General features: G+C 59.2%; 1 protein-coding gene across 6 annotated transcripts in view; it reads right to left on the bottom strand.

The window, feature by feature from the left end:
• Nucleotides 1-19,497, bottom strand: part of SYT7 (synaptotagmin 7) — a 65,543-nt gene that overhangs the window by 22,548 nt on the left and 23,498 nt on the right. Inside the window, exons 2-7 of one of the 6 annotated variants that reach the window (XM_054524265.2) lie at nt 18,001-18,104; nt 13,331-13,410; nt 9,168-9,299; nt 8,020-8,244; nt 4,198-4,566; nt 151-273 (exon numbers count right to left, since the gene is read on the bottom strand). In XM_054524265.2, the coding sequence (XP_054380240.1) occupies nt 151-273; nt 4,198-4,566; nt 8,020-8,244; nt 9,168-9,299; nt 13,331-13,410; nt 18,001-18,104 (1,033 nt within the window). The remainder of the gene's footprint in view (nt 1-150; nt 274-4,197; nt 4,567-8,019; nt 8,245-9,167; nt 9,300-13,330; nt 13,411-18,000; nt 18,105-19,497) is intronic. The other 5 variants (XM_054524266.2, XM_054524267.2, XM_024255897.3 and 2 more) reach the window with 5 other exon arrangements.

Raw genomic sequence — 19,497 nt, 5'->3', positions numbered from 1 at the left:
CACCGGCTGGGGAGGGGGCTTGTCCTCCTGCTCCAGCATCCGCTGAAGGCACCACCACCTCGTCCAGCAGCTGGGGCCGGTCGAGGCAGGCGGCCTCTCCGCGCCTCCTTCTCTGCCGCCGCCGCCGCAGGCCCTCGCCTGTGCTCGTACCTCTTGTCCCCCTGAGCGTTCTGGTTCTGCTGGGTTCCAGGGTTTTGCAGGTCAGGGATATTGGCAAAGTCATCCTGTTCCGAAAGCCCTAAGACCAAGGATAGCACCACCATCCGGCCTTCCCTGCCCGGGGTGGGCAGCCCACAGGCCAGGGTGAAACGAGGAGGCCCCGTGGGCAGGGGCAGCGGGGAAGGAGAGAGAGAGAGAGAGAGAGAGAGAGAAAGAGAGAGAGAGAGACAGAGACAAAGAGAGAGAAGAAAAAAGTGTAAGAAACTGGCCCTGCAGGAAAGAAAGCAAACTTCAGCAGTGTCAACAGTTGCAGGATAGAGTCGGGAGAGTGGAGGCAGGGAGGGAGGGGAGGTGACTACGGCCTGAGACTCCACTGGTCCGAGCCAAGAGCAAGATTCTCCAGAGCTAAACTGCAAGGGGCTGGGCAGAGGCCTGCAGAGGTGGCCTGTGGCTGGGACAGTCCCAAGGGAACACGGGGGATAGGGTGGGGGGAATGGAGCATAGGCCCTGGGACCCCACAGATTTCCAACTGCTAATGCATGCCCAGCTGGACTCGCTCTGACCATCTGGGCCACTGGGAGAAGAGGGAGGGGCTCCGTCACTATCCTGCACCGGCACCGCGCAGGCTTAGAAAGTTTCGAAATCCAATGGGCACTGCACCCTGTCCTTATGAAAGCCCTTCATAGACAACGCTGTGTCATGGTCAACCAGATGTCCTTGAAGCCAGGTAGGGTCTAAGGAGCTACCTCCCCTAGGCTCCTGGATACACAAGCCCATCAGAGGAGAATGAAAGTCCTTTGTGGTATATGGCAGCTCGGCCATAGTGGCTGTCTCCTGTGTCCTCTTTGCTGGAGATCCAGGGAATGAGCACCACCGCTGAGTCCAGGTCAAGGGCCTTTCACTGGAGAAGAGGTCCAGAAGGCACCACAAGCCAAGGCGGCGAGAAAGTGCAGGAACTTGGCAAGGTCTGGAGAAGTTTTGGCAGGACTGCAGGGAGCCTGTGCCTGCAGTGAGAGATGGTGCTTTGAGGGAGCACAGTCAAGGCTGAACGGAGAGGGGGTAGGCAAGAAGGCGAGACTCTCTTGGAGTGGACATGTGGGCAGCCGTATGAGGCCAGGTGTGACACCTTTAGTAGGAGGCATTTTCAGAGAACCATCGGGCAACTTGCCAGGGTCTTTGCGAGGTTACCCGCATTTGCCAGGAGGGGAGAAGGGAGCATCATTGGCAACCCTGCTGTCCCTGAAGACCATCAGAGTCCGCGAGCGTTTTCTGGGTGCTTTGTGGAGCTCCTCCAGCGTTGGGCCTCTCATCAGAACAAAAGGAGAGGGAGGGGTTCTTGGACAGGCCAGGCAGGAAAGCTTGTCTCAAGAAGGGCCAAAGGGAAGACAGTAGGGCTGACGGAGTATTCTGGAAGGGAGAGGATGCTGGGTCAGGAAGTCTACCACTTCAACCACTGTGAAGGGAGGCGAGGTTTACAGAGGAAGAGCTTGCTCTAACTTCTCAGAGCAGTTGTCAAACAGGGAACAAACAGGCGAGAAATAGCCTCTGAGGTGAGGGGCGAGGGCACGAGGGTCTTGGAAAATGGGACATTACCTCTGGGGTCTCAGTGAACGGAGGGAGCTAAGTGGCTGCTGTGCCCCTCCCTGTCTTTGTGTCTTTGGTCCTGGGCACAGTTACTCCAGGCTGACCCTTGTGCTGGGATCTAACTTTCGGGAAACAACTCCGTCCCCTCCCTCAGGACAAATCCTCCTTTTGTTTTCTGCCCACCGGTACTGTTTCAGAGTTGGTAAAATTCCATTTGGCTGCTCGGGAGCTAGTTGTGCTGGGGGAAGGCAAACTCAGTGAAAACAACATGTTTTTTCCCCAGTTAATGCATTTTTCAGATACTCCTTTTTCTCTTCTTAAAACCAGAACAGCTCCTCTGCATAAATTCCCGATTCGTCACTCTCTCCAGCTCTGCAGGACACGAGGGTTAGGATGAGGGGCAGGGGCTGGAGAGTGGAGGGAGAAGCTGGCAATGTTAGGGGAGTCACGACCATCAAGCAGAGGGCTGCTGCCCTCCCTGCAAGGGGTGGGTGGGATCATGGGGGGTCGGGACAACCCTCGCCACCTGCCTCTCTACTGGAGCCACCAGTGTTTGGGCAAGAAAAGAGCCTCAGAAACAGGGCAGCTAAATTGTAAAGCAAGGGGCAAATTACGGCCCACGAGCTAAGAGTGGTTTTTACATTTTTAGAGGGTTGTTTTAAAGAAAAAAAGAATATGTGATGGAGATCACATGCGTCTTGCAAAGCCTAAATTATTATCTGGACCTTTCTAGGAAAAGTTGGCCGACCCTTGAGGTGAGCTCTGGAGGTTGCCAGCAACTAGGGGGACATGAGACTTGTCCTGGGGCACAGAGCAGGGACAGAGGATGCTGTTGCATGCGTGATGCTGGACCAATCCCGGTTAGCTGAGAAGGCAGCAGGCAGGGAAGAGACGGTACCCAGGTTCCTGGCAGGCCCCTGGCCCAGTCTGATGGCTGCTGGAACAGGAAGTAGGGTGACAGCTGTGATAAGACAGTCTGAGGTGGGGAGGAGCAGGGACGTGCAGGGGCCCAGCAGGCTCTCAGTCCTGTTCAAGCCACGCAGAACCAATTCCCTCGACTCTCCAAGATCCACACCTGGATCACGGCCTCTGTCCCAAAACAAACCGCCTCCTGGAAGACAGGAGGCTCTTCTGGGCATCTCATCTTGTGCAGGCATCCAATTAGATTCCTGCAGGTCCTCGAGTGGGGTAGAGCCCCAGAGAATATGGTGTCCTGATTTGCCAAAGAGTCACAGGCAGCATGTCTTGCTGGCCATGGGCCACTCGCATGGGTATGGGAAGCTGGCATGGCAGCGCCTCTTCGGGTGGGGTGCCTCTCCCAGGGCAGCGCTCCCATCTGCCCGGGAAGCCCTGGCTGAGGCCTCAGAGGAGAGACACGATGCTCCGAGGAACTTGCTTGCCTTCAGAATCCCTATATCTTGCCAATGCTTCCCTTTCCTCCTCCCTTTCTCCTCGCCCAGGCTTAGTGTGCTGGTCTCCTGCTCCGTGAAAAGTGCTCCCAGGGAAGACCTGGGCGATGGGAACAATCCCCAGGGCCTGGAAGGAAGCTCATGTTAGGGCAAAGGAGGGGGGTGATGTTGGGGATGGCAGCCCAGACCTGTCTTAGGCTCTGAGAGTCGGGGGCAGATGTCCAGAGAGATGCTGGGGAGGGGGCTTCCTGGGTGGGGCCCCTCCAGGGAGAGCAGGGGGTGGGCGAATGGCTGGAGGGAATGGTTAAGGTTAGACACTGACGGTGTGTTGTTACTTCTTAGACCTGTATACTTGAAAGAAAGCTCCAATTTAGAAACAACCTTTTCTAAAGCTTTGGGGCAACATCTCAGATTTGTCCTCAGGGGATGGGTCATTACTGGAGGAAGGAGACTTGGGAAGTCAGGGCGGGAGCTGGAGGACAGGTGGCTATAGAAGGTCAGAGAGATGGGGGAGGGCTGGTGGCAGGGACAGGGATGGAGGAAGTGAGAGGGAGGGAGGGAGGGGTGTGGGCCTGGAAGGCCAGCAGAGTCGGGTTACAGGGGAGAAGTAAATTGCAGGGAGGAGGCAGGGCTGGAGATGAGTGAAAGGGATGGGTTTGGGAGCAGAAGGGGGAGGAGAGAGGTCGCAGGAGTGAAGGAAGACTGGCCAGGAGGCCAAGAGCAGCCTGGGACGAGCTGGGGAGAAGAGATGTATCTCAGGGCATTGTCCAGTGTCTCCACTTAACTTTTAGGGGGAACTTCCCTGAGCCCTAGAGCACTGAGGGGGGCAGGGGTCCTCATAGGGAGGTGGCTGAGAATCCTTCCGTGGTGGCCTTCAGGCATGAGCCACAAGAGGCTAAGGAGGGGGCTGCCAAGTCTGCTTGGCACCCTGCCAAGGGGATGGAGGGCCGAGAGGTACACACAACCAGCTGCTCCCAAGGAGATCTGGGGGGCAGGAGGCTGGGTCAGGGAGGTGGGGGCCGGCCCGCTCAAGGGGAGGACTTACAGGAAGGATTTCATGTCCAAGCCTCGGTTTCGAATCTGCCCCACCACGTGGTCCCAGCTGCCCGGGTTGGAGCGGCTGCGGCCCCCCGCCGCCCGGTACTTGGAGCCGGCCGAGGTGCCCTGCCGAGCCTGGCCCCGGCCATAGGCCCGGGGGTTGGGGCCTGGCGCCGAGGCCATGTGGGCCTGCAGCTGGCCCAGGCTCTGGCTGGTGGTGGGCTGGCTGGGCTGCCGGCCCCGCTGGTGCTGGCTCAGCGGCTGTTGCAGGCTCTGCTGCCGCATCAGGGTGCGGGGTCGCTGGCATTTCGGCTCTCCCGTGGAGCTGGGGATAGACTCAAGGGTAGTGGCCGTGGACAGGGTGGAGTCCTCGAAACTTGGGGCAGGTGGAGGAGAGGAGAGAAAGGAGAAGCAGATGAAGGGATCACAGTGGAAGAGAAAGAAGCCGAGGGCCAGGACTAGGAGGCCCCAGTGCAGGGTGTGCGCTGCCGGACCTCGCCAGGCCTCCATCGGAGCTGTCGCCACCGCCGTCGCCGCCACTGCCTCGCCCAGGAGGCTGCAAAGCCCTCGCGCCCGCCCTGAGGCCCCAGGTCGGCTCTGCCCACCCACCTTCTGGCCCTGGCTCAGCTAGTGCCAGAATACCTCCTGGCTAGGCCGACCTCCCTGCTGGTCTGAGTGGGCTGCGAGTGCTGCCGAGGCTACGTGGTGAAGGCAGGTCCCCTGGGCCCTGAGGCTGCCTGTCATGTTGGAGTGGGAGGGGTGGAGGGAGCTGCTGTGGCCCCTCCCGCTATCTCGCTGGGGGACACCAGGAAAGTCTGCCTCTGTGTTCCAAGTACTGGCATCCTTTGGAGACAGGAAGAAATCCAGGCCAGTGCGGAGCTGGCCTAGTAATCCTGGGGAGGCCGGGGAAGCCATCAGTTCTTATACCTTGTCCACAGAGGCAAGGAAGCGGCAGACCTCTACCCTGTGGCCAGCGCAGCCTTAGAATTCAGGCTCTGGCGTGGATCTTTGCCCTCTTTCCAGGGTTCTTTGTTTCCGAGGTCCAGCGTCCTTTCCTGGGACCTTGGAAATATCTCCCAGTCAGAGGACTGGACCAAGAAAGAGTGCAGACAGGGTGGAACCCAGTATCCCCTCATCCGACACTTCACCGCAGTTCTAACGAGAACAGGGTGACTGTCTTTGATGCATCTGCAAGGGGATGCGCTCCCACGGGCCCATCGGCATCTCTGAAATGCACTGGGAAGTGGGGCAAGGGCAGAGAGGAACTAGGACATGGCTGGTCAGATGCAGTATAGCCTCAGAGAGACCTGGGTTCAAACCCCACCTCTGCCACTTACTAAATATGGGACTCTGGAAAAGTGACTCCACCTGTCTGGGCCTCAGTTTCTTCATCTATGAAATGGGAGTAATGAAATAATCCCCGAGCTTCCTCTGTCACAGAATTGCCATGAGGATCTAATGAGGTTGGGCTGTGTTGAAAATGCTGTATTGGTTAAAAACTCCCCATGCCAGTGGTTGGGGTCAGAAGTCCCTGGCCTCCCCTGGAGAACCTGTCTGCTTCATGCGCTGGCTGGAGCTTTCACCATATCCCACAGGCAGCGCCAGAGCCAGGCTGCCCCCAGGCACCAGAGCGGAGCCAGAGACTGGGCTGAATGAGCAGCTTCGGGTGAATCATTTCTCATCTTGGAACTTCAGGGGTTCCAATCTTCTCCTCCTCTGTCCCTTCCCTCCACCTCTCAATCCAGTGGTCTTGGGGAGGGGTTGGGAAGCCATTGCCTGTGGGCCACATCTAGCCTGCTGCTTGTCTCTGTAAATAAAGTTTTACTGGAACCAAGCCATTGGCATTAGTTTACATAGTGTCTCTGGCTGCTTTCATTCCACAGTGGCAGGGTTGAGTCATTGCGCAAGAGACTATATGGCTTATAAAGCCTAAATATTTCCCAAGTGGCCTTTTACTGAGTAAGTTTGCTGACCTCTGGTCTAGGGCCATGGGGCAGCCAAGTATCCCCTGGGCTGCCCAAGGGAGGAGGCCCCAGAGCCCTTGGGAGCCACCTTCACCACCGCAACCAGACCTCAGCTTTGCTCACCCTCTGAGCCTACCCTGGGAACCAAAAGACAACAGTTAGGCTACCCCTGTGGGCTGAGAGAGAGAAAGAAAAAGAGAGAGTGAAAGAGGGAGAGAAAGAGTATAGTAAAGAGAGAGCGAAAGAAAGAGAGAAGAAAGCAAAATGTGGCTTTAGCTGGGGTCTTGGAGGGGTGGCAGCCTTGCCTAACTCAGGCCTGAAATCCGGGCTACCTCCAGGGGCAGGCCCAGGTCTGGCCGGCCAGGTAGGCCCACAGCTCCCTGGGGGCAGGTCAAGGCAGAGGGAGGGCGGCACATTGGCAGCTGCCTCCTCCCCCTCCTTGGTGACCTCATTTTGGTTTCCTATCACATCCAAAATTAGTCCAATTTACAACCTCTCAGTCACAGGAAACTAAAATTGGTTCCTCCAGGCCTGGAGCCAGCGGATGGCATGGAGGCCTAACCGGCCTGGAGACTGGCTGGGGCAGACTGGGAGGGTGGGGCACTGGGCCGGGCTCTCTGAAGGGGTGTGTGGCTTCCCTGTGGGACCCTCCTGGGGCCAGACATTGGGAGAAATTGGCTTGTGTGCACTCAAGCCAACTAGTGAAAGAGATCTCGGTACGGTGGCCTTCAGTGCTCCCAATGGCAGGAACCACAGGTCTTCTGAAGAGAATCAGGAGGGCCCTCAGTTGAGGCAACAGGATGGCCCAACAGGTAGGAAGGGGCAGGGCTGTTGGCCTGTTAAGTGGGAGGCTGCTCCATTAGCTGGGAGTTCCAACTTCTGAAAATGGAATTTATACCCCAAGGGAGACTGGTCACAGCTCAAAGGACTCAGGGCCTAGAAGGGCTCTGATGAGGGGAATCAGAAGTTTCCAAAGGCCAAGATGAGAATAAAGCTGCCCCATGAGAGGGGATATACTGTCTGTGGAAAACAGGGGCCAATCCTACGTCCATCAGCCAAGAGTGGGCCTGACTGTTGGACAAGCTCAGACAGCTATTAACAGAGGGGACGGCTCCTTCTGCCTGATGTCTAGAACACCCCATGACATCTGGTGAGTGAAGCTAGCTGGGGTTTGACAACCCAACCTCCAGGAATACACGGTCCCGACAGCCAGTGGTGGGATAGCTCGGTGACCAAGACTGGGACAGCCAACGGGGATGGCTGAGATGAGGATGAACAGATGGGGCAGCCTGCGGCTGCTCGTGAGTGGCTGCCACAACAGATGATGTATGGTTCAAGCAAGACTGGGACAGCCATTGGAGTCACCCGATGGTCAAAAATGGAATGGCTCAACTTCTGGGTCTAGAGCCATCTGCTGGCTGTAAGAGGGAAAGCCTGGGAGCTGATGGGTGATTGTCAGGCTGAGAGTGGGCCAGATACCCAGGATGAGATGGAACAACCACAGGCCTGCTGCCCATGGAGGGATGACCTGGTGGCTGAGATGGGGTGGCCAATCAAAGAGGATGGGATGACCCGGGGACTGAAATGAAGCTGCCCTGGGGGCAGAAAATGGAATGACCTGGTCACTGGCAAAGGAAGGGACTGATGGGGCATCAGCCAGAGGCTGAAATGCATCACTGTATGGCTGAGTTCGTCGTGCCAGATGGCAAAGATGATGAGAGAGTCTCATGAAGGGATGGAATGAGCCAGGGGCCGAGGACGGCACCTCTGGGGGCAGCAGCGGGCATGCCAGGGGTCCCGCTGTCCACCCTGGCAGGGCAGGCCTGAGCTCATGGCTCCGGCAGCCATGGGGCGCCATCACTCACTTGGACAAGTTGAGCTTCCCTGCGGCCAGGTGGCTCTGCACCGTCCGCCAGCGGCCTCTCCCCGCCTTGCCACCGCTGCCCGGCTCGCTGGGGGCAGCCCCGCCGCTTCTCAAGGCGTCCTCTCCGGGTGGCGGCACCGGCGCCGGCTTCTCCCCCAGCCGGCCTTCCCGCTCCACTGCCAGCCCCGCCGCGGCGGCCACTTTGGCGCCCGACAGGAGGGTGCCACTGGAGGCATGCACGAGGCAGCCAGGCCAGAGGGGCACCGGGGGTGGCGGTGGGGGAGAGAGGGCAGGCCATACGTGGGGGTCGGGGGGTGGAAGAGGAAGAAAAACAATAACAGATAAAAGGAAGAAAGAGACAGTGAGAGAGGAGGAGGAGAGAGACAGACGGACATGAGACAGACAGAGAGAGAGAGAGAGACATCAGCACTGCAAATGGGTTAACAGCGGAGCCTGCAGAGAGGAGAGAGGGGGACCGGGCGGGCTGGGGGTTGGAGAACAACGCACCACGACAACGGAGGGGGGGCCCCTCCCCACCGCCTGGGGCAGGGGCGGCGGGGGTTGGGGGAGGGCAGCCACCTCCAACTCTATCCCACAGGACAACGAAGGGTTAACGACGGAGGAAGAGCGGGCTGTCCAGGCCAGGAGGCCCCAAGGCAGGGAGAAAGAGAAAGCCGTGTTAGTCAGAGTTCATCACCACCACCACCACCATCACCGCCACCACCGCCACGAACCACCGACCACCGACCACCGACCACCGAGCAGCCACGGCAGCACACAGCGGGGAGGAAGAAGCGACCACAACCGAGGGGGCGGGACCCAAACGGGCAACCCCATCCTGACTGCACAGAAGGTGGGGTGGGCCCCGGGACCAGCTGGGGGGGCCAGGTATGGCTGCCGAGGGGGCTCTCCTGCAAGGCTGGCCCTGGGGGAGGGGACAGGAGCGGGCAGGCAGGTGGGTGGGGGCAGGTGGGGTTGCTCGTCTCCATGGTCGGCCTGCCCATGGGGTGGATGAGTGGGGAAGTTGGGGGACAGGAGCGAGAGGAGAGAGGGAGTGAGCGGGGCCAGAGGTGGGTGGGGGCGGGAGGAGGGAAGAAGGGCGTGCGCGGATACTCGGTACATATGATCAAACCAGGTAAAGTCACTCACTTGAGGGACAGTCGTGGGTCGCCATAAGGGGCGTAGGGTGAAATGTTTAGAATAAACTCCTTGGGAGGGTAGGAGCTCCATTTCTGCTGCACTGTGCTCTCATTGTTATTCCAAAAGTCTCTGTCTAGATCACTGGAGGGGCAGAGAGAGAGGGGAGAAAACAGGGAGATACAAGAAGAAACAAGAACTGCAAGTCCTGCGGGGGCAGAAGGGACCAGGACCCCGGGGCCGGGCACACAGTGGGCGGGGCTTCGTGGGTCAGCTCCTGCGGGAGGAAGAAAGGCAGGCGGGCACCGCAGTCTGTGCCTGGCACATGCACGCATACACACACACGCATACATGTGCAAGCATACCCACGCACACACGCACGCACTCGAGGGCCGGGAAGCCACACAGAAAGGAGGCAAGCGGCAGGCGGCAGACCGGAGCCTCGCACCTGGGAAGCTGGTGGGAGAGAGAAAATGATGAGAGGAGGGGGACAGAGGGGAGAAGGGTTGGGGATGAGGCCTGGGGTGAGCAGGGGGAGTGGGAGAAGGAGAGTGCTGGTTTCTGGCTAGACGGAGCTGAAAGGCAGATCAGGCCCAGGTGCCAACTTGCTGGGCCCTACCTCTCCTGGCCTCAGTTTCCCTGCCTGTCAAAGGAGAAGACTGGCTGTAACTGCTATACTATCAACTCTCTCACTGCAGAATAAAAGCTCTAGTACTGGAGAACTCAAGGTTCTCTTGTCTTCCATCTTCTCTCCACTGAGGCCCTCCTGGGGCAGGCCCAGCCCCTTGCCCATCTTTCTCCTCCTCTTCCCACTGGCCTGAGGGGCTCCCTGGCTTCCTCTGCACTTTTCTACTCCCCGTGAGGCTGGGCTGCAGCCTTAACCTAAGACTGGGGGATCTCAGCTGAGCTGGAGACCATCTCTACTCCTTGCAAATGTGGCAGCTGGGTCACCCCACTCCCCTGAAAGGGGAGCATTCCCGGGCCTCTGACCTTGCTGAGGGTGTCACTAAGGTAACCAGGGGGCCCCTCGGTCCTTTGTTCTGGGGCCTGTGTAGCGGGAACCTGTCCTTCTCTGGGTGTGTCCCTGGCCTGCCTGCTGGGGCAGCCCCTCCCTGGGTCCCTGTCCCTTTCCAAGGTGGAGCTGCTGGGTCTGGAAGGGACCCTCGCCCCGGACTCTCCACCTTCTCCTGAGAACGTGGGGACTTGCAGGTGGGGTGGGTGGCAGAAGCCTTGGCCAGTGGAGGGCATGGCCTGGAAACCCTGGGAGCCAAGGACAAGGGGCGCCACCAGCTCATCAGGCTACTGGGACCCCAAGAAGCAGGACTGGGAGTACAGGGGGAATAGAGACAGTGACTATTCCGGAAGGCAGCCATGTTTCAGGCACGGGAATGCCTCTAGGGAACGGGCCCCAGGAAGAGCGCTGGGGTGGGCCTGGGGAGGACTGAGGCTGTGCTGCTCCCCAAAGCCTAGGTGGGGCAGTGTGGGGAAGGGTGCCGGCGGGGGCACAACTCACCCCCAGGATCAAGCAAACATGTTCTTGTGGGACCTGCTTTTTCCTCCATTTAGAATTTGACCTTGACCTTGGTTCTCAACCTCAGACTCAGGCACAAAAGTGAGAAAGATGAAGAGAGGCTGAGCTGCCACCATAGGCCCAGATGAGATGGTGGCATTGGGCATCCCTGCTGTAGACAGATTTCTCTGTCCAGAGTAGACCTTGGAAATGTCTCACAGGGGACTCTGTGTACAGGGTTCAAAGCCAAAGCGCAGAGCCAGCTCACAGGGGCAGTACGTGGTGGGTATGGAGGAGGCAGGACAGGCTCCAGGGGAACCTAATCCCTTGAGAAAAAACCCCCTTCCCACCACAGATGTCCCTTCCCAGCAGAGCCTCACACGAGGGTATGGATGGGGTCTCCCTGTGTCAGGTATAACAAAGATGGAGCAGGTGGGAGTCTCTCTTTCCCGCTCCCTCCAGATCTCCAGAATCTAGGGCCATCCAACCTGAGGTCCCAGAAAAAAAATCCACCCAGAGTCACCACTGCCAGACTTGTCTCCCACCCTGTGTTCTGAAGCGCTCCAGGGTCTCTCAGGTTTTTCCACTGCGGTACTGGAAAAAAGGATCTTTGATTAAAGAAATTTGGGAAACACTGATTCCTTTACCACAGGACTTCTCAGAGCCTTTAATGTGCCCAGGAATATCAGTATCACCAAGAGGGAGATAGAGTGTGCACTGTTCCCCAAACTTAGTTGGCCATGAGACCCTTGGTTCGTGGAATAGCTATGACTCATCTGTGGGGCACACGGGCCCTGAGGAACAACACAGTTTGGAAAGCACTGTTAAAGAACACAGTTTTCCAGAATCCTTGATAAGACGATCCTTTGTCAGGGGTCCTAAGCCCATGGAGGGCTGTGCAGGAAGGAGGCTCCACCTCCTGTGACTCCACTGACTTGGGATCTTTCTGTTCTCTGGAAAGAAGCAAAGGCCTAGGTGCATGCAGACACACACGGTGGCTTCCGTCCCTCGGGGCAGAGGGCCTGACCACTCAGCAGCATCGGGGGCAGGCTAGGATTGTGAGTGTAGGGGCTGCAGGACCACACAGAGGCAGGCTGGATGGCTGCTGCTGCCTCACTTTGTCTTAGAGAGCCCTCATGGGCACTGGTCCCAGCCTGGCACAGCCTGCTGCCCACCCTCCCCCTGGTTGGGAATCCTGTCTCCTCTCATGGGCCCTTTCCAGGACTCCGGGCCCTGCCACACACACCCCTATCCAGGAAGGTTATGATCACCTGGCAGAGGCAGGCCCCCAGCCCTGGCCCACGGCTGTAAACGGCCTGTCCTGGAGAAGGCACAGGTGCTGGGCTGGCCACGCTCCCCCACGTGCTCCCTCGCCTCCAGAAAGCCCGGGCCTGCACTCTGCAAGAGCCCCTGGGCCCTGCCAGCACTTGGCTTTGAAGACTGGAGCCTGCGCAACCAACCTAGCTTCAAAGGCTCCCGCAGCCTCCTCCTGAGCCTCCCGCCCTCCCCTAGCTTCAGCTTGGCCCACCCCTCCTCTTGCCCCACCCCAGACACATGCACACAGCTTCTACCAAGGCCCCAAACAGGATCAGTGCAAGAGATGAACAAAATGGGGCAGAAGAGGATCTAGAAGAGAAGGTGGAGAAATAGGAAAGGGAAGGGAAGGGAAGGGGAAAGACACAGGGGAAGGCAGGCTAGACCAGCAGTGGGCAGGGGCCAGAGGGCAGGGGGAGGGTGGCTGGGCCTTCAGAGAGAGGAAGAGTGGAGGTAGGGAGGGCTGGGGGCGCTCGGCTTCCAGGCAGAGCCCTTTGGCTGGCAGGCTTGGTCCAGGCCAGGCTGAGATGTGGGGCAACCACCCCTACCTTGACCTCTGGGCTCAGCAGAGAGGAAGGGGCTGGGGCCACTGGCCAGTGGGCACAGAGGTCTCCCCCCAAGCAAAAGCCTCCATTTCCAGAGCCCAGGTGGCCTGAGTCCCCAGCCAGGTGGGTGGGGGACTTCTCTTGGTGTCTCCCAGTGACCTCAGCAGAGGGCTGGCCAAGGTGGTCTGCAGTGGGAGGGCAGACTCCCTGAAGAGGGCTCTACGGCAGAACAAGGAGACCTGGGTGAGGCAGAGACAGCCAGACACGCAGCGGCCGGTGTGGTTGACGGGGAGGGAGGGACTGCTCCCCAGCGCTCTGCTCCCTGAGTGGCCCAGACACAGGTGTGTCTGCCTCCCCACTTCCAGGTCATCCTCAAACACTGGCAGGATCTGAGAAAAGAACCTGGGGCCCGCTAGGGAGGGGCCTCCCCGGCCTAGCAGCAGGGGCCTCATGAGAGGGTCTTAGAGGTCCAGGGAAGCCGGCGGGTGGTGGGCACAGTGTGTGTGACAGGAGGGTGGGATGAGAAAGCGGCAACCAGGGTTGAGGTGGGCGCAGACGGTGCTGGCGGTGAGGGCAGCGGAAACGGAGGCCAGGGACTCCGGAGCACTGTGAGGGGCTTGGGCACAGGCAGAAAAGACGGGGCCCCTGAGTTGTTGGGGGTGTGTGGAGGGTGTAGAGAGCATGGCATCAGGGTGTGGGGGAAGTGAAAGAGTGTGGTCAGGTCTGTGGGGCTGGGGGAGAGAAGGGGCTCCTCCCACCTGGGCTGCTTGTGTGGCCCCATCCCAAACTAGCAGGCTGGCACCTACTTGATAGCCTTCTTCTCACTGCGCCCACGCCCTGAGTCTGGCGTGCCCACCGTCTCCAAGGAATTCTTGTAGCGTTTGCCCTGTGGAGATAGCACTGGTGTCACTCCTGGGGAACAGGACTGTACCCTCCCCACCTCCCCAGAACAGGGACCCGGGGGGGAAGGAGATAGACTGGAGTCGGGCCGTGGCAACAAGGCCAGTGTGCGAGGCTGTCACCGCGGTGGGGGCCAATCCCCTGGATGCCTGCTCCCCGGCTGGCAGCTCCTGGGCCCCATCGGGCTCTAGGACCTGCCCCACCCACCTCGACCCAAACCTCATCCCTGACTCCCAGGGATCAGCCCCTCCTGTCTGCCTATCTCCTGGGGCTCTGGCCTAGCTCCCAGAAACACAGTTCCCTCTGCCACGGACAGACGGCTCTCAGGCGCCTGGCCACGTCACACTGTCCACGTCACCGCCCCCAGATGGTGGGGGTGGCATCCTGCAGGGCAAGGTTGGCAGTGGCCAGTGATGTGAGCAGTGGGGGCGGGGAGAAGGCCATGTCCCCAGTCCTGCTCGGGGCTGTGTCCACCACTGTCTGGGGGTTCTCTGGGGGGTCCTTGTGCCCTGGGGCTGTGAGGCAGGAGCAAGGCTGTTTTAGGAAGGCAGTCTTAGGAAGAGAGACTGCCCGCTGACTCAGAGGCAGTTGCGGGGAGGCAGCCTGGGCCCCTGCCCCCCAGAGTCCCTCACACTAGCAGGGGGAGGGAGGGGGCAGGGCAGCGGGTGGGTACCCCAGGTCCTCCAGCTAAAGGAAGGTCCGTGGCCACAGCGGCAACTGGGCCTGCTGACGGGAAGGTGAGCACCATTCACCTTCTCAGTTTGGGTTTCTAAATTTAGCTCATGCAGAGCCTAGCCCCATTAACATTCCTGGCTGCCACCAAGCGTCCTCACACACACCCATGGGCCACGGACCTAGGCCAGGTCCAGGGCTGATATGGGTAGTGGGGGGACAGGGGCTGTGTGGGGGTTGGGGCTGCCTCTCCCAGCCCATTCTGCCACTGAGCACTGGCCTGCCCCTCCCCAGCTGCACACACACACACACACACACACACGCACACACACGTGCGCGCACAAATGCTTCCCAACACCCTGTCATGTGCACCAGCACCACAGCCACAACAGTCAATTATTCCATCCTCTCTAAAGCAGAGTAAGAGCTGTCACTGCCACTGCCATGATTCCTGTCACAGCCATGCTCCCTGATGCTCCTGCCAGGGGCAGCCCCTTCCCAGGCATGGGAGCCACCTATCTAGGGAGACCGGCAGCAAAGCTCCCTCATCCCACCAGCAGTGCCCTACACCTCAGGGTTGCCTGGGGCTTGGCTCCAGCAATGCTGCATGTTCCCCCTTCATCCTAGCCAAGTCTCTTCCCTTCTCTGGCCTCTTTCCTCCCTTCTGAAATGGTGTCACCATATGAACCCCTAGAAGGAAGACTCCTCATCCCTCCAGGCTCTCATCACAGATATGAGTATTTCTGTTTACTTACTTCAGCTCCTATCTCCCGGCACGTGCTCCCACAGAGGCAAGGCTGTGGGTTTCTGGTACCTAGGGTGCAACCTGGTACTGGGCAGTTCTCAGAAATCATCACCTGGAAGTGTCCCTTCTACGGCCCCGCCCACCCTAGAGTCTGGGCCTCCAGCAGCTACCTCTAAGTCAGAAGTTTAAGAGTTGAAATATAGAGATGCCGGACACCCTGGGTTCACAAAAGCAGCCACTCACAGCTCCATCTCCGATCCCTCCCATCACTACCCAGAGGTCCAAATCTCAAACAATTCCCAGTTCCAACTGGGAAGATCCTATGCGGCTGTGCCACAGTGACCTCAGGCCCCCTTTGGCAGGACCCTCAGGCAGGAGCCCCGCCCCACTATTCTCCAGCACACAGGCAGTGTGGGTCAAGAGCAGGGCTGCTGAGGGCATCCCATGCCACCCCTTGCCCTTCTCTTCCTTCTTTCTGGCTTGGCAGGAGAGCTTGCCCCGGCCAGCACCCTCTCATAAGGCAGGTCCGCTGCCCCTTCCCCGAGGCCAGGAAGGGCACGGTCAGCCCTTTCCGAGCCGTGCCCCCACAGACATTCTGGGAGCCTCTGTCTGCCCCTCTTCCTTCCCCAACTCCGAGAACCTTCCCCTCTGGCTTCGACTATTGCTCTGCAGCAGGAGCCGAGGCGCTATGGGGGACAGGAACCAGGCCAGGACTTGATTTGGAGGGCAGGGGGACAACCCAAGTTAACAGGAAACCAGGCAGGGTCCAGGTGACGTTAGGCAGCTCCAAAGCAGCCCAACACCACCAGCCTGCTTCTCAGGGAGGGGTGGCCAGGCTGAGCCGGAAAAAGCCAGCTGGAGATTAAGGAAGTTATTAATGTTTGGAAATGGGATCTGGGCTGTCAGGGTATCACGTCACTGCTGCTGAGGGGACAGGCAGGCAAGGAGAGCCCAACAACTGTGTGTGTTGGGGGAGGGGACAGCGTTTTAAAGTCCCTTCCATGGAGCAAGAAGACAGCCTGATCAACGAGCTCCCTGGCTTCTGGAACCCCTGAGGCGGAGGGGAGGGGGTGGCAGGACTTGGGGGACTGGGGAGAGTAGCATTCTATCCACAGCAAGTCAAGAGGGACAGCCTGTGGTCTGGACCCTGGGAGGGTTCCTGGCTGGGGATTGTGGGGAGGGACTGGGACCAGGGAAGAGGCTGCTTCTGCATCTCTCAGCTCCCAAGGTCCTTCCTGTGCTGACAGCCCCCCATCTGCTGCAAAAGCTGTTATCTTTGAACTCCTGTCCCCAGGCCCTGCCCCTGACTGGAGGTGCATGGGGGTGGGGTAGAGACCAGTTTCAGTTGTACCTGGGTCCTGGAAGTCATCTCTCGCCGCACACACCCACACCCACACCCCCCCCCACACACACACACGGCAGCACATATGCAGAGGAGGCCAGGAGGGTGGGGCAGACCCCAGCATTGGCTCACACAGGGATCTGATGAGTTGATGCACATCCCGCCACTGAGGGGTGAACGGACACGCACAGACAGACACACACACAGTGCACCAATACCCTCAAAGTCAACACACTCAGCACAGACCCCACATGGAACACACACACACAAGGTCGCCAGCAGCGCCTGCTCATGCAGCCTTCTTCCCTGGCCTTCAAATCCAGACAGACAGCAAGACAGCCTAAGGGGCCCCGCAACAAGATGCTCAGGGCTGCAGCTATGCTCAGCCACTCCTCCAGCCTCCGAGGACACTCACACACAGAGACACATGGCCCAGCCTCTTCCACCACCTTTCCTGAAATTCTGAGACAGATGCAGACACAGGGGACCCAGGAACAAAGCAGGGCAGCCAGCCCGGTTCCACACACCTGCAGGCAGAGGGGGATCGGGTCATGCACACACACTCGCACAGGGAGCAGAGCTGGCCTCCACTATGGCTCCTCCCCAGGGGTCCGAGCTGCCTGAAGTTCAACACCCAGGATGGAGCCGCATGCTCCCAAGTCCTGAGTTTGCCTTTCTTGAAGGAGGCATACTGGGTTCTGGGACTCTCCGGTCTTTCCCGCAGGTCTCTCACAAGACCCCAAACCCCTTTCCCAGGGGTATTTGCCCCTTTTCTTCCTACAGAGGAGTGGGGCATGAAGCCTCTACCCACCCAGTGCCCACAGCCACAGTGCTCCCCCCTTGTCCTTAAGGCCCCCCTGTGGCTGCGCAGGAAGAGAATGGGGTTCCCAGAGGTGGTGCCCTGCTCCCACTCCCACCATTCTCGGCCCGGGGAGATGGGGGATGCTTGCCAGTGACCCTCCTTCATCTGACTCCGCCAAAGGCGCCGCACCTAGGACACCCCCGGGCCCACCGTCGCCCCCCCCCCCGCCCCCTGCTGCCCCCAAAGTCCCATCACACTTCTGGGCCGGGCGGCAGGAATGGGGACGGGAGTGGAGGTCTTGCGGAGCAGCGGCCCGGGGAGCTGCGGGCTGCGGGCTGGGCGGGGCGGCGCGATGCAGGGCGGGCGGCTCAGCCCGGCTCCGCCTACCGGCGCCCTCAGGGGATGAATGTCCCTCCTGACGGTCTCTTTACTTATTGATGGACTAATCCTGCTCGTTAATTCCCCAGCCCTCGTTAAAAATGAAAAGGAGCCGTTTGTGCTTGTACAAACCCAAGAGCCAGGATGGATGTGCGGGGGTGGGGCGGGCGGCGCCTCCGCATTGGCCACCGGCTCGGCCACGCCCATGGAGGGGAGCGGGCAGAGGGGAGGGGGCGCGGTGCTTAGAGTGGGGGGGCTCGATTCTCAGTCTGCGCGTGTGTGCCTGCGGTGCTTTATGCGGGAGGCAGGGCACGTGTGTGTGTGTGTGTGTGTGTGTGTGTAGCTGCTCGCGTGCGAATGCCTGTGAGTCCTAAGTCTGTCCCCGAATGTGTCCCTAGATGCATGGCTTTGGGTATATAAACAGAAGTATAGGGCCGAGACCCGGGTAAACGCAGGGTGTGCATGCATGCATGCGTATGCACGTGGTCTGATTTTCTATGGAAGTGCCCCTGACTATGCTGACAGGTGAGTCACCTGTGCGCACCCTTGGGAAAATTCCCGAGCCTGTAATTGTTGGGGGGGGGGGGCAGTGTGCAGGGCTAGGCACCACCCTCCAAGGGGCCCTCAGGAGCCTCACCAGTTTGCGCTGACACCAGTGGCAGAGGCCGCAGAGGACGACAGTGACGCTAAGGCTGACGGTGATGATGGCAGAGACCAGCAGGACGTCGCGCGAGGGCGCCCCTGGGGAGGACAGGTACAGGTCACACCCTTATTGGCCAGGGCCTGCCACCCTCCCTCAGCCCAGAGCCCTCCAGAACCACCACCCTACCCTCCATCTGGCCCCTTCACTGGGAGCTCTGAACCCAGGTTCTACTCCCAGTTCTGCCTTGCTGGATGAACTTGGGTGGTTTCCTCTCTGTGTGCCTCAGTTTCCTCATCTGTAAATGGGGAAACTGTGCCAGTTGGCATCTTTCTCTGTCTCTCCCTGCACGGACCCTGTGTGAGTCCATGGGATCTGTGCCGTCCTCCAAACTTGAGACCCTCAAAGGGAGAGGCCAAATGTGCCCCTCAGCTCAGCCAGACTTCACCCGTCCATCAAATCCCTCCACAGGCCACTGCTCCTGGATGGCCTTTTCACACAGCACTCTTCCACCCGCTGCCCTGACGACACACACACTCTGAGTTGCAACTCCAGTGAAATTTGTCCAAAGGGTCCTTATTAGCTCTGACAGCCCCTCTGAGGACATCTGCCCCATGGCACTAGCCGGTCGTCCTGTTTCCCAAGACTCACCAGCCATATGTGTAGTCAAAGGAATCTCTGGAACCCTCTGGCCTGCTGTTGCCCGTTTTAGCCCAGCTTTCATGGGTCTGGAAGCCCACCTACTGGCCTCTGCACATCCCTATCCCCCAACCTCACCCCCACCACGCCATGGCTACAGCCCATCTGTAATTCCTAAATGCTCTCATCCCAAGTGCCGAGGTGCCATAAACTTCAGAAGTGGAAACCTTGGCACCCTTGGCAAAGATGAGACCTGTCCTGGGAGGAAAATCTCAGGCCTCTGTCTGAATCCCATCCCTTCCCAGGCTGTGTGGCTTCCACCAGTCACAGAAGCACTTGGTTTCTTCCTCTGTAAATGCAGATCAGACCTCCTCCCCCGCCCTCCTCATAGGTGATTGTAAACATTAGCCCAAACCAAACGTAAGGAAGGCAAAAACTTTGAGGACAAATTCTCATGTGGGGCAGTGAGTGGAGACCCACATAGATCACACATGCACTATCAATCTGTTGTGTGTGCTGGGATGCATCCTAAAGCCAAGGAGATGCTGTTTATTTACAGAGGAGCCTGCGTGGGCTTTTTGGTGCCAGTGATCATGGTAATTAAGAGTTGATGGTATCTGTCTGGTTCTGGTTCCTGCGGTTTTAGCTTCTGCCTTTCTTCCTCTCCCAGTCTCTCTTGCTTGGCCATGGAGCCTGGTGGAGGAGGGCCTAGCAGTCACCCTCAGGGATGACTCTCATCGGCTCTCATGGGCCTCTGGGCTCCCTCCCTCCTCCACTCCAGCACCCTGGGCAGCCCTTTCTCTACCTGCTCTACTAGAACCCTCTCTGGGCTCCACCTCTTCCTTCCTGACTTCC

Source organism: Pongo abelii, chromosome 9 (genome assembly GCF_028885655.2).
Source record: "Pongo abelii isolate AG06213 chromosome 9, NHGRI_mPonAbe1-v2.0_pri, whole genome shotgun sequence".
Classification (NCBI taxonomy): domain Eukaryota; kingdom Metazoa; phylum Chordata; class Mammalia; order Primates; family Hominidae; genus Pongo; species Pongo abelii.
The sequence above is the reverse complement of the archived record's forward strand: the minus strand, read 5'-3'. Positions and strand labels throughout refer to the sequence as shown.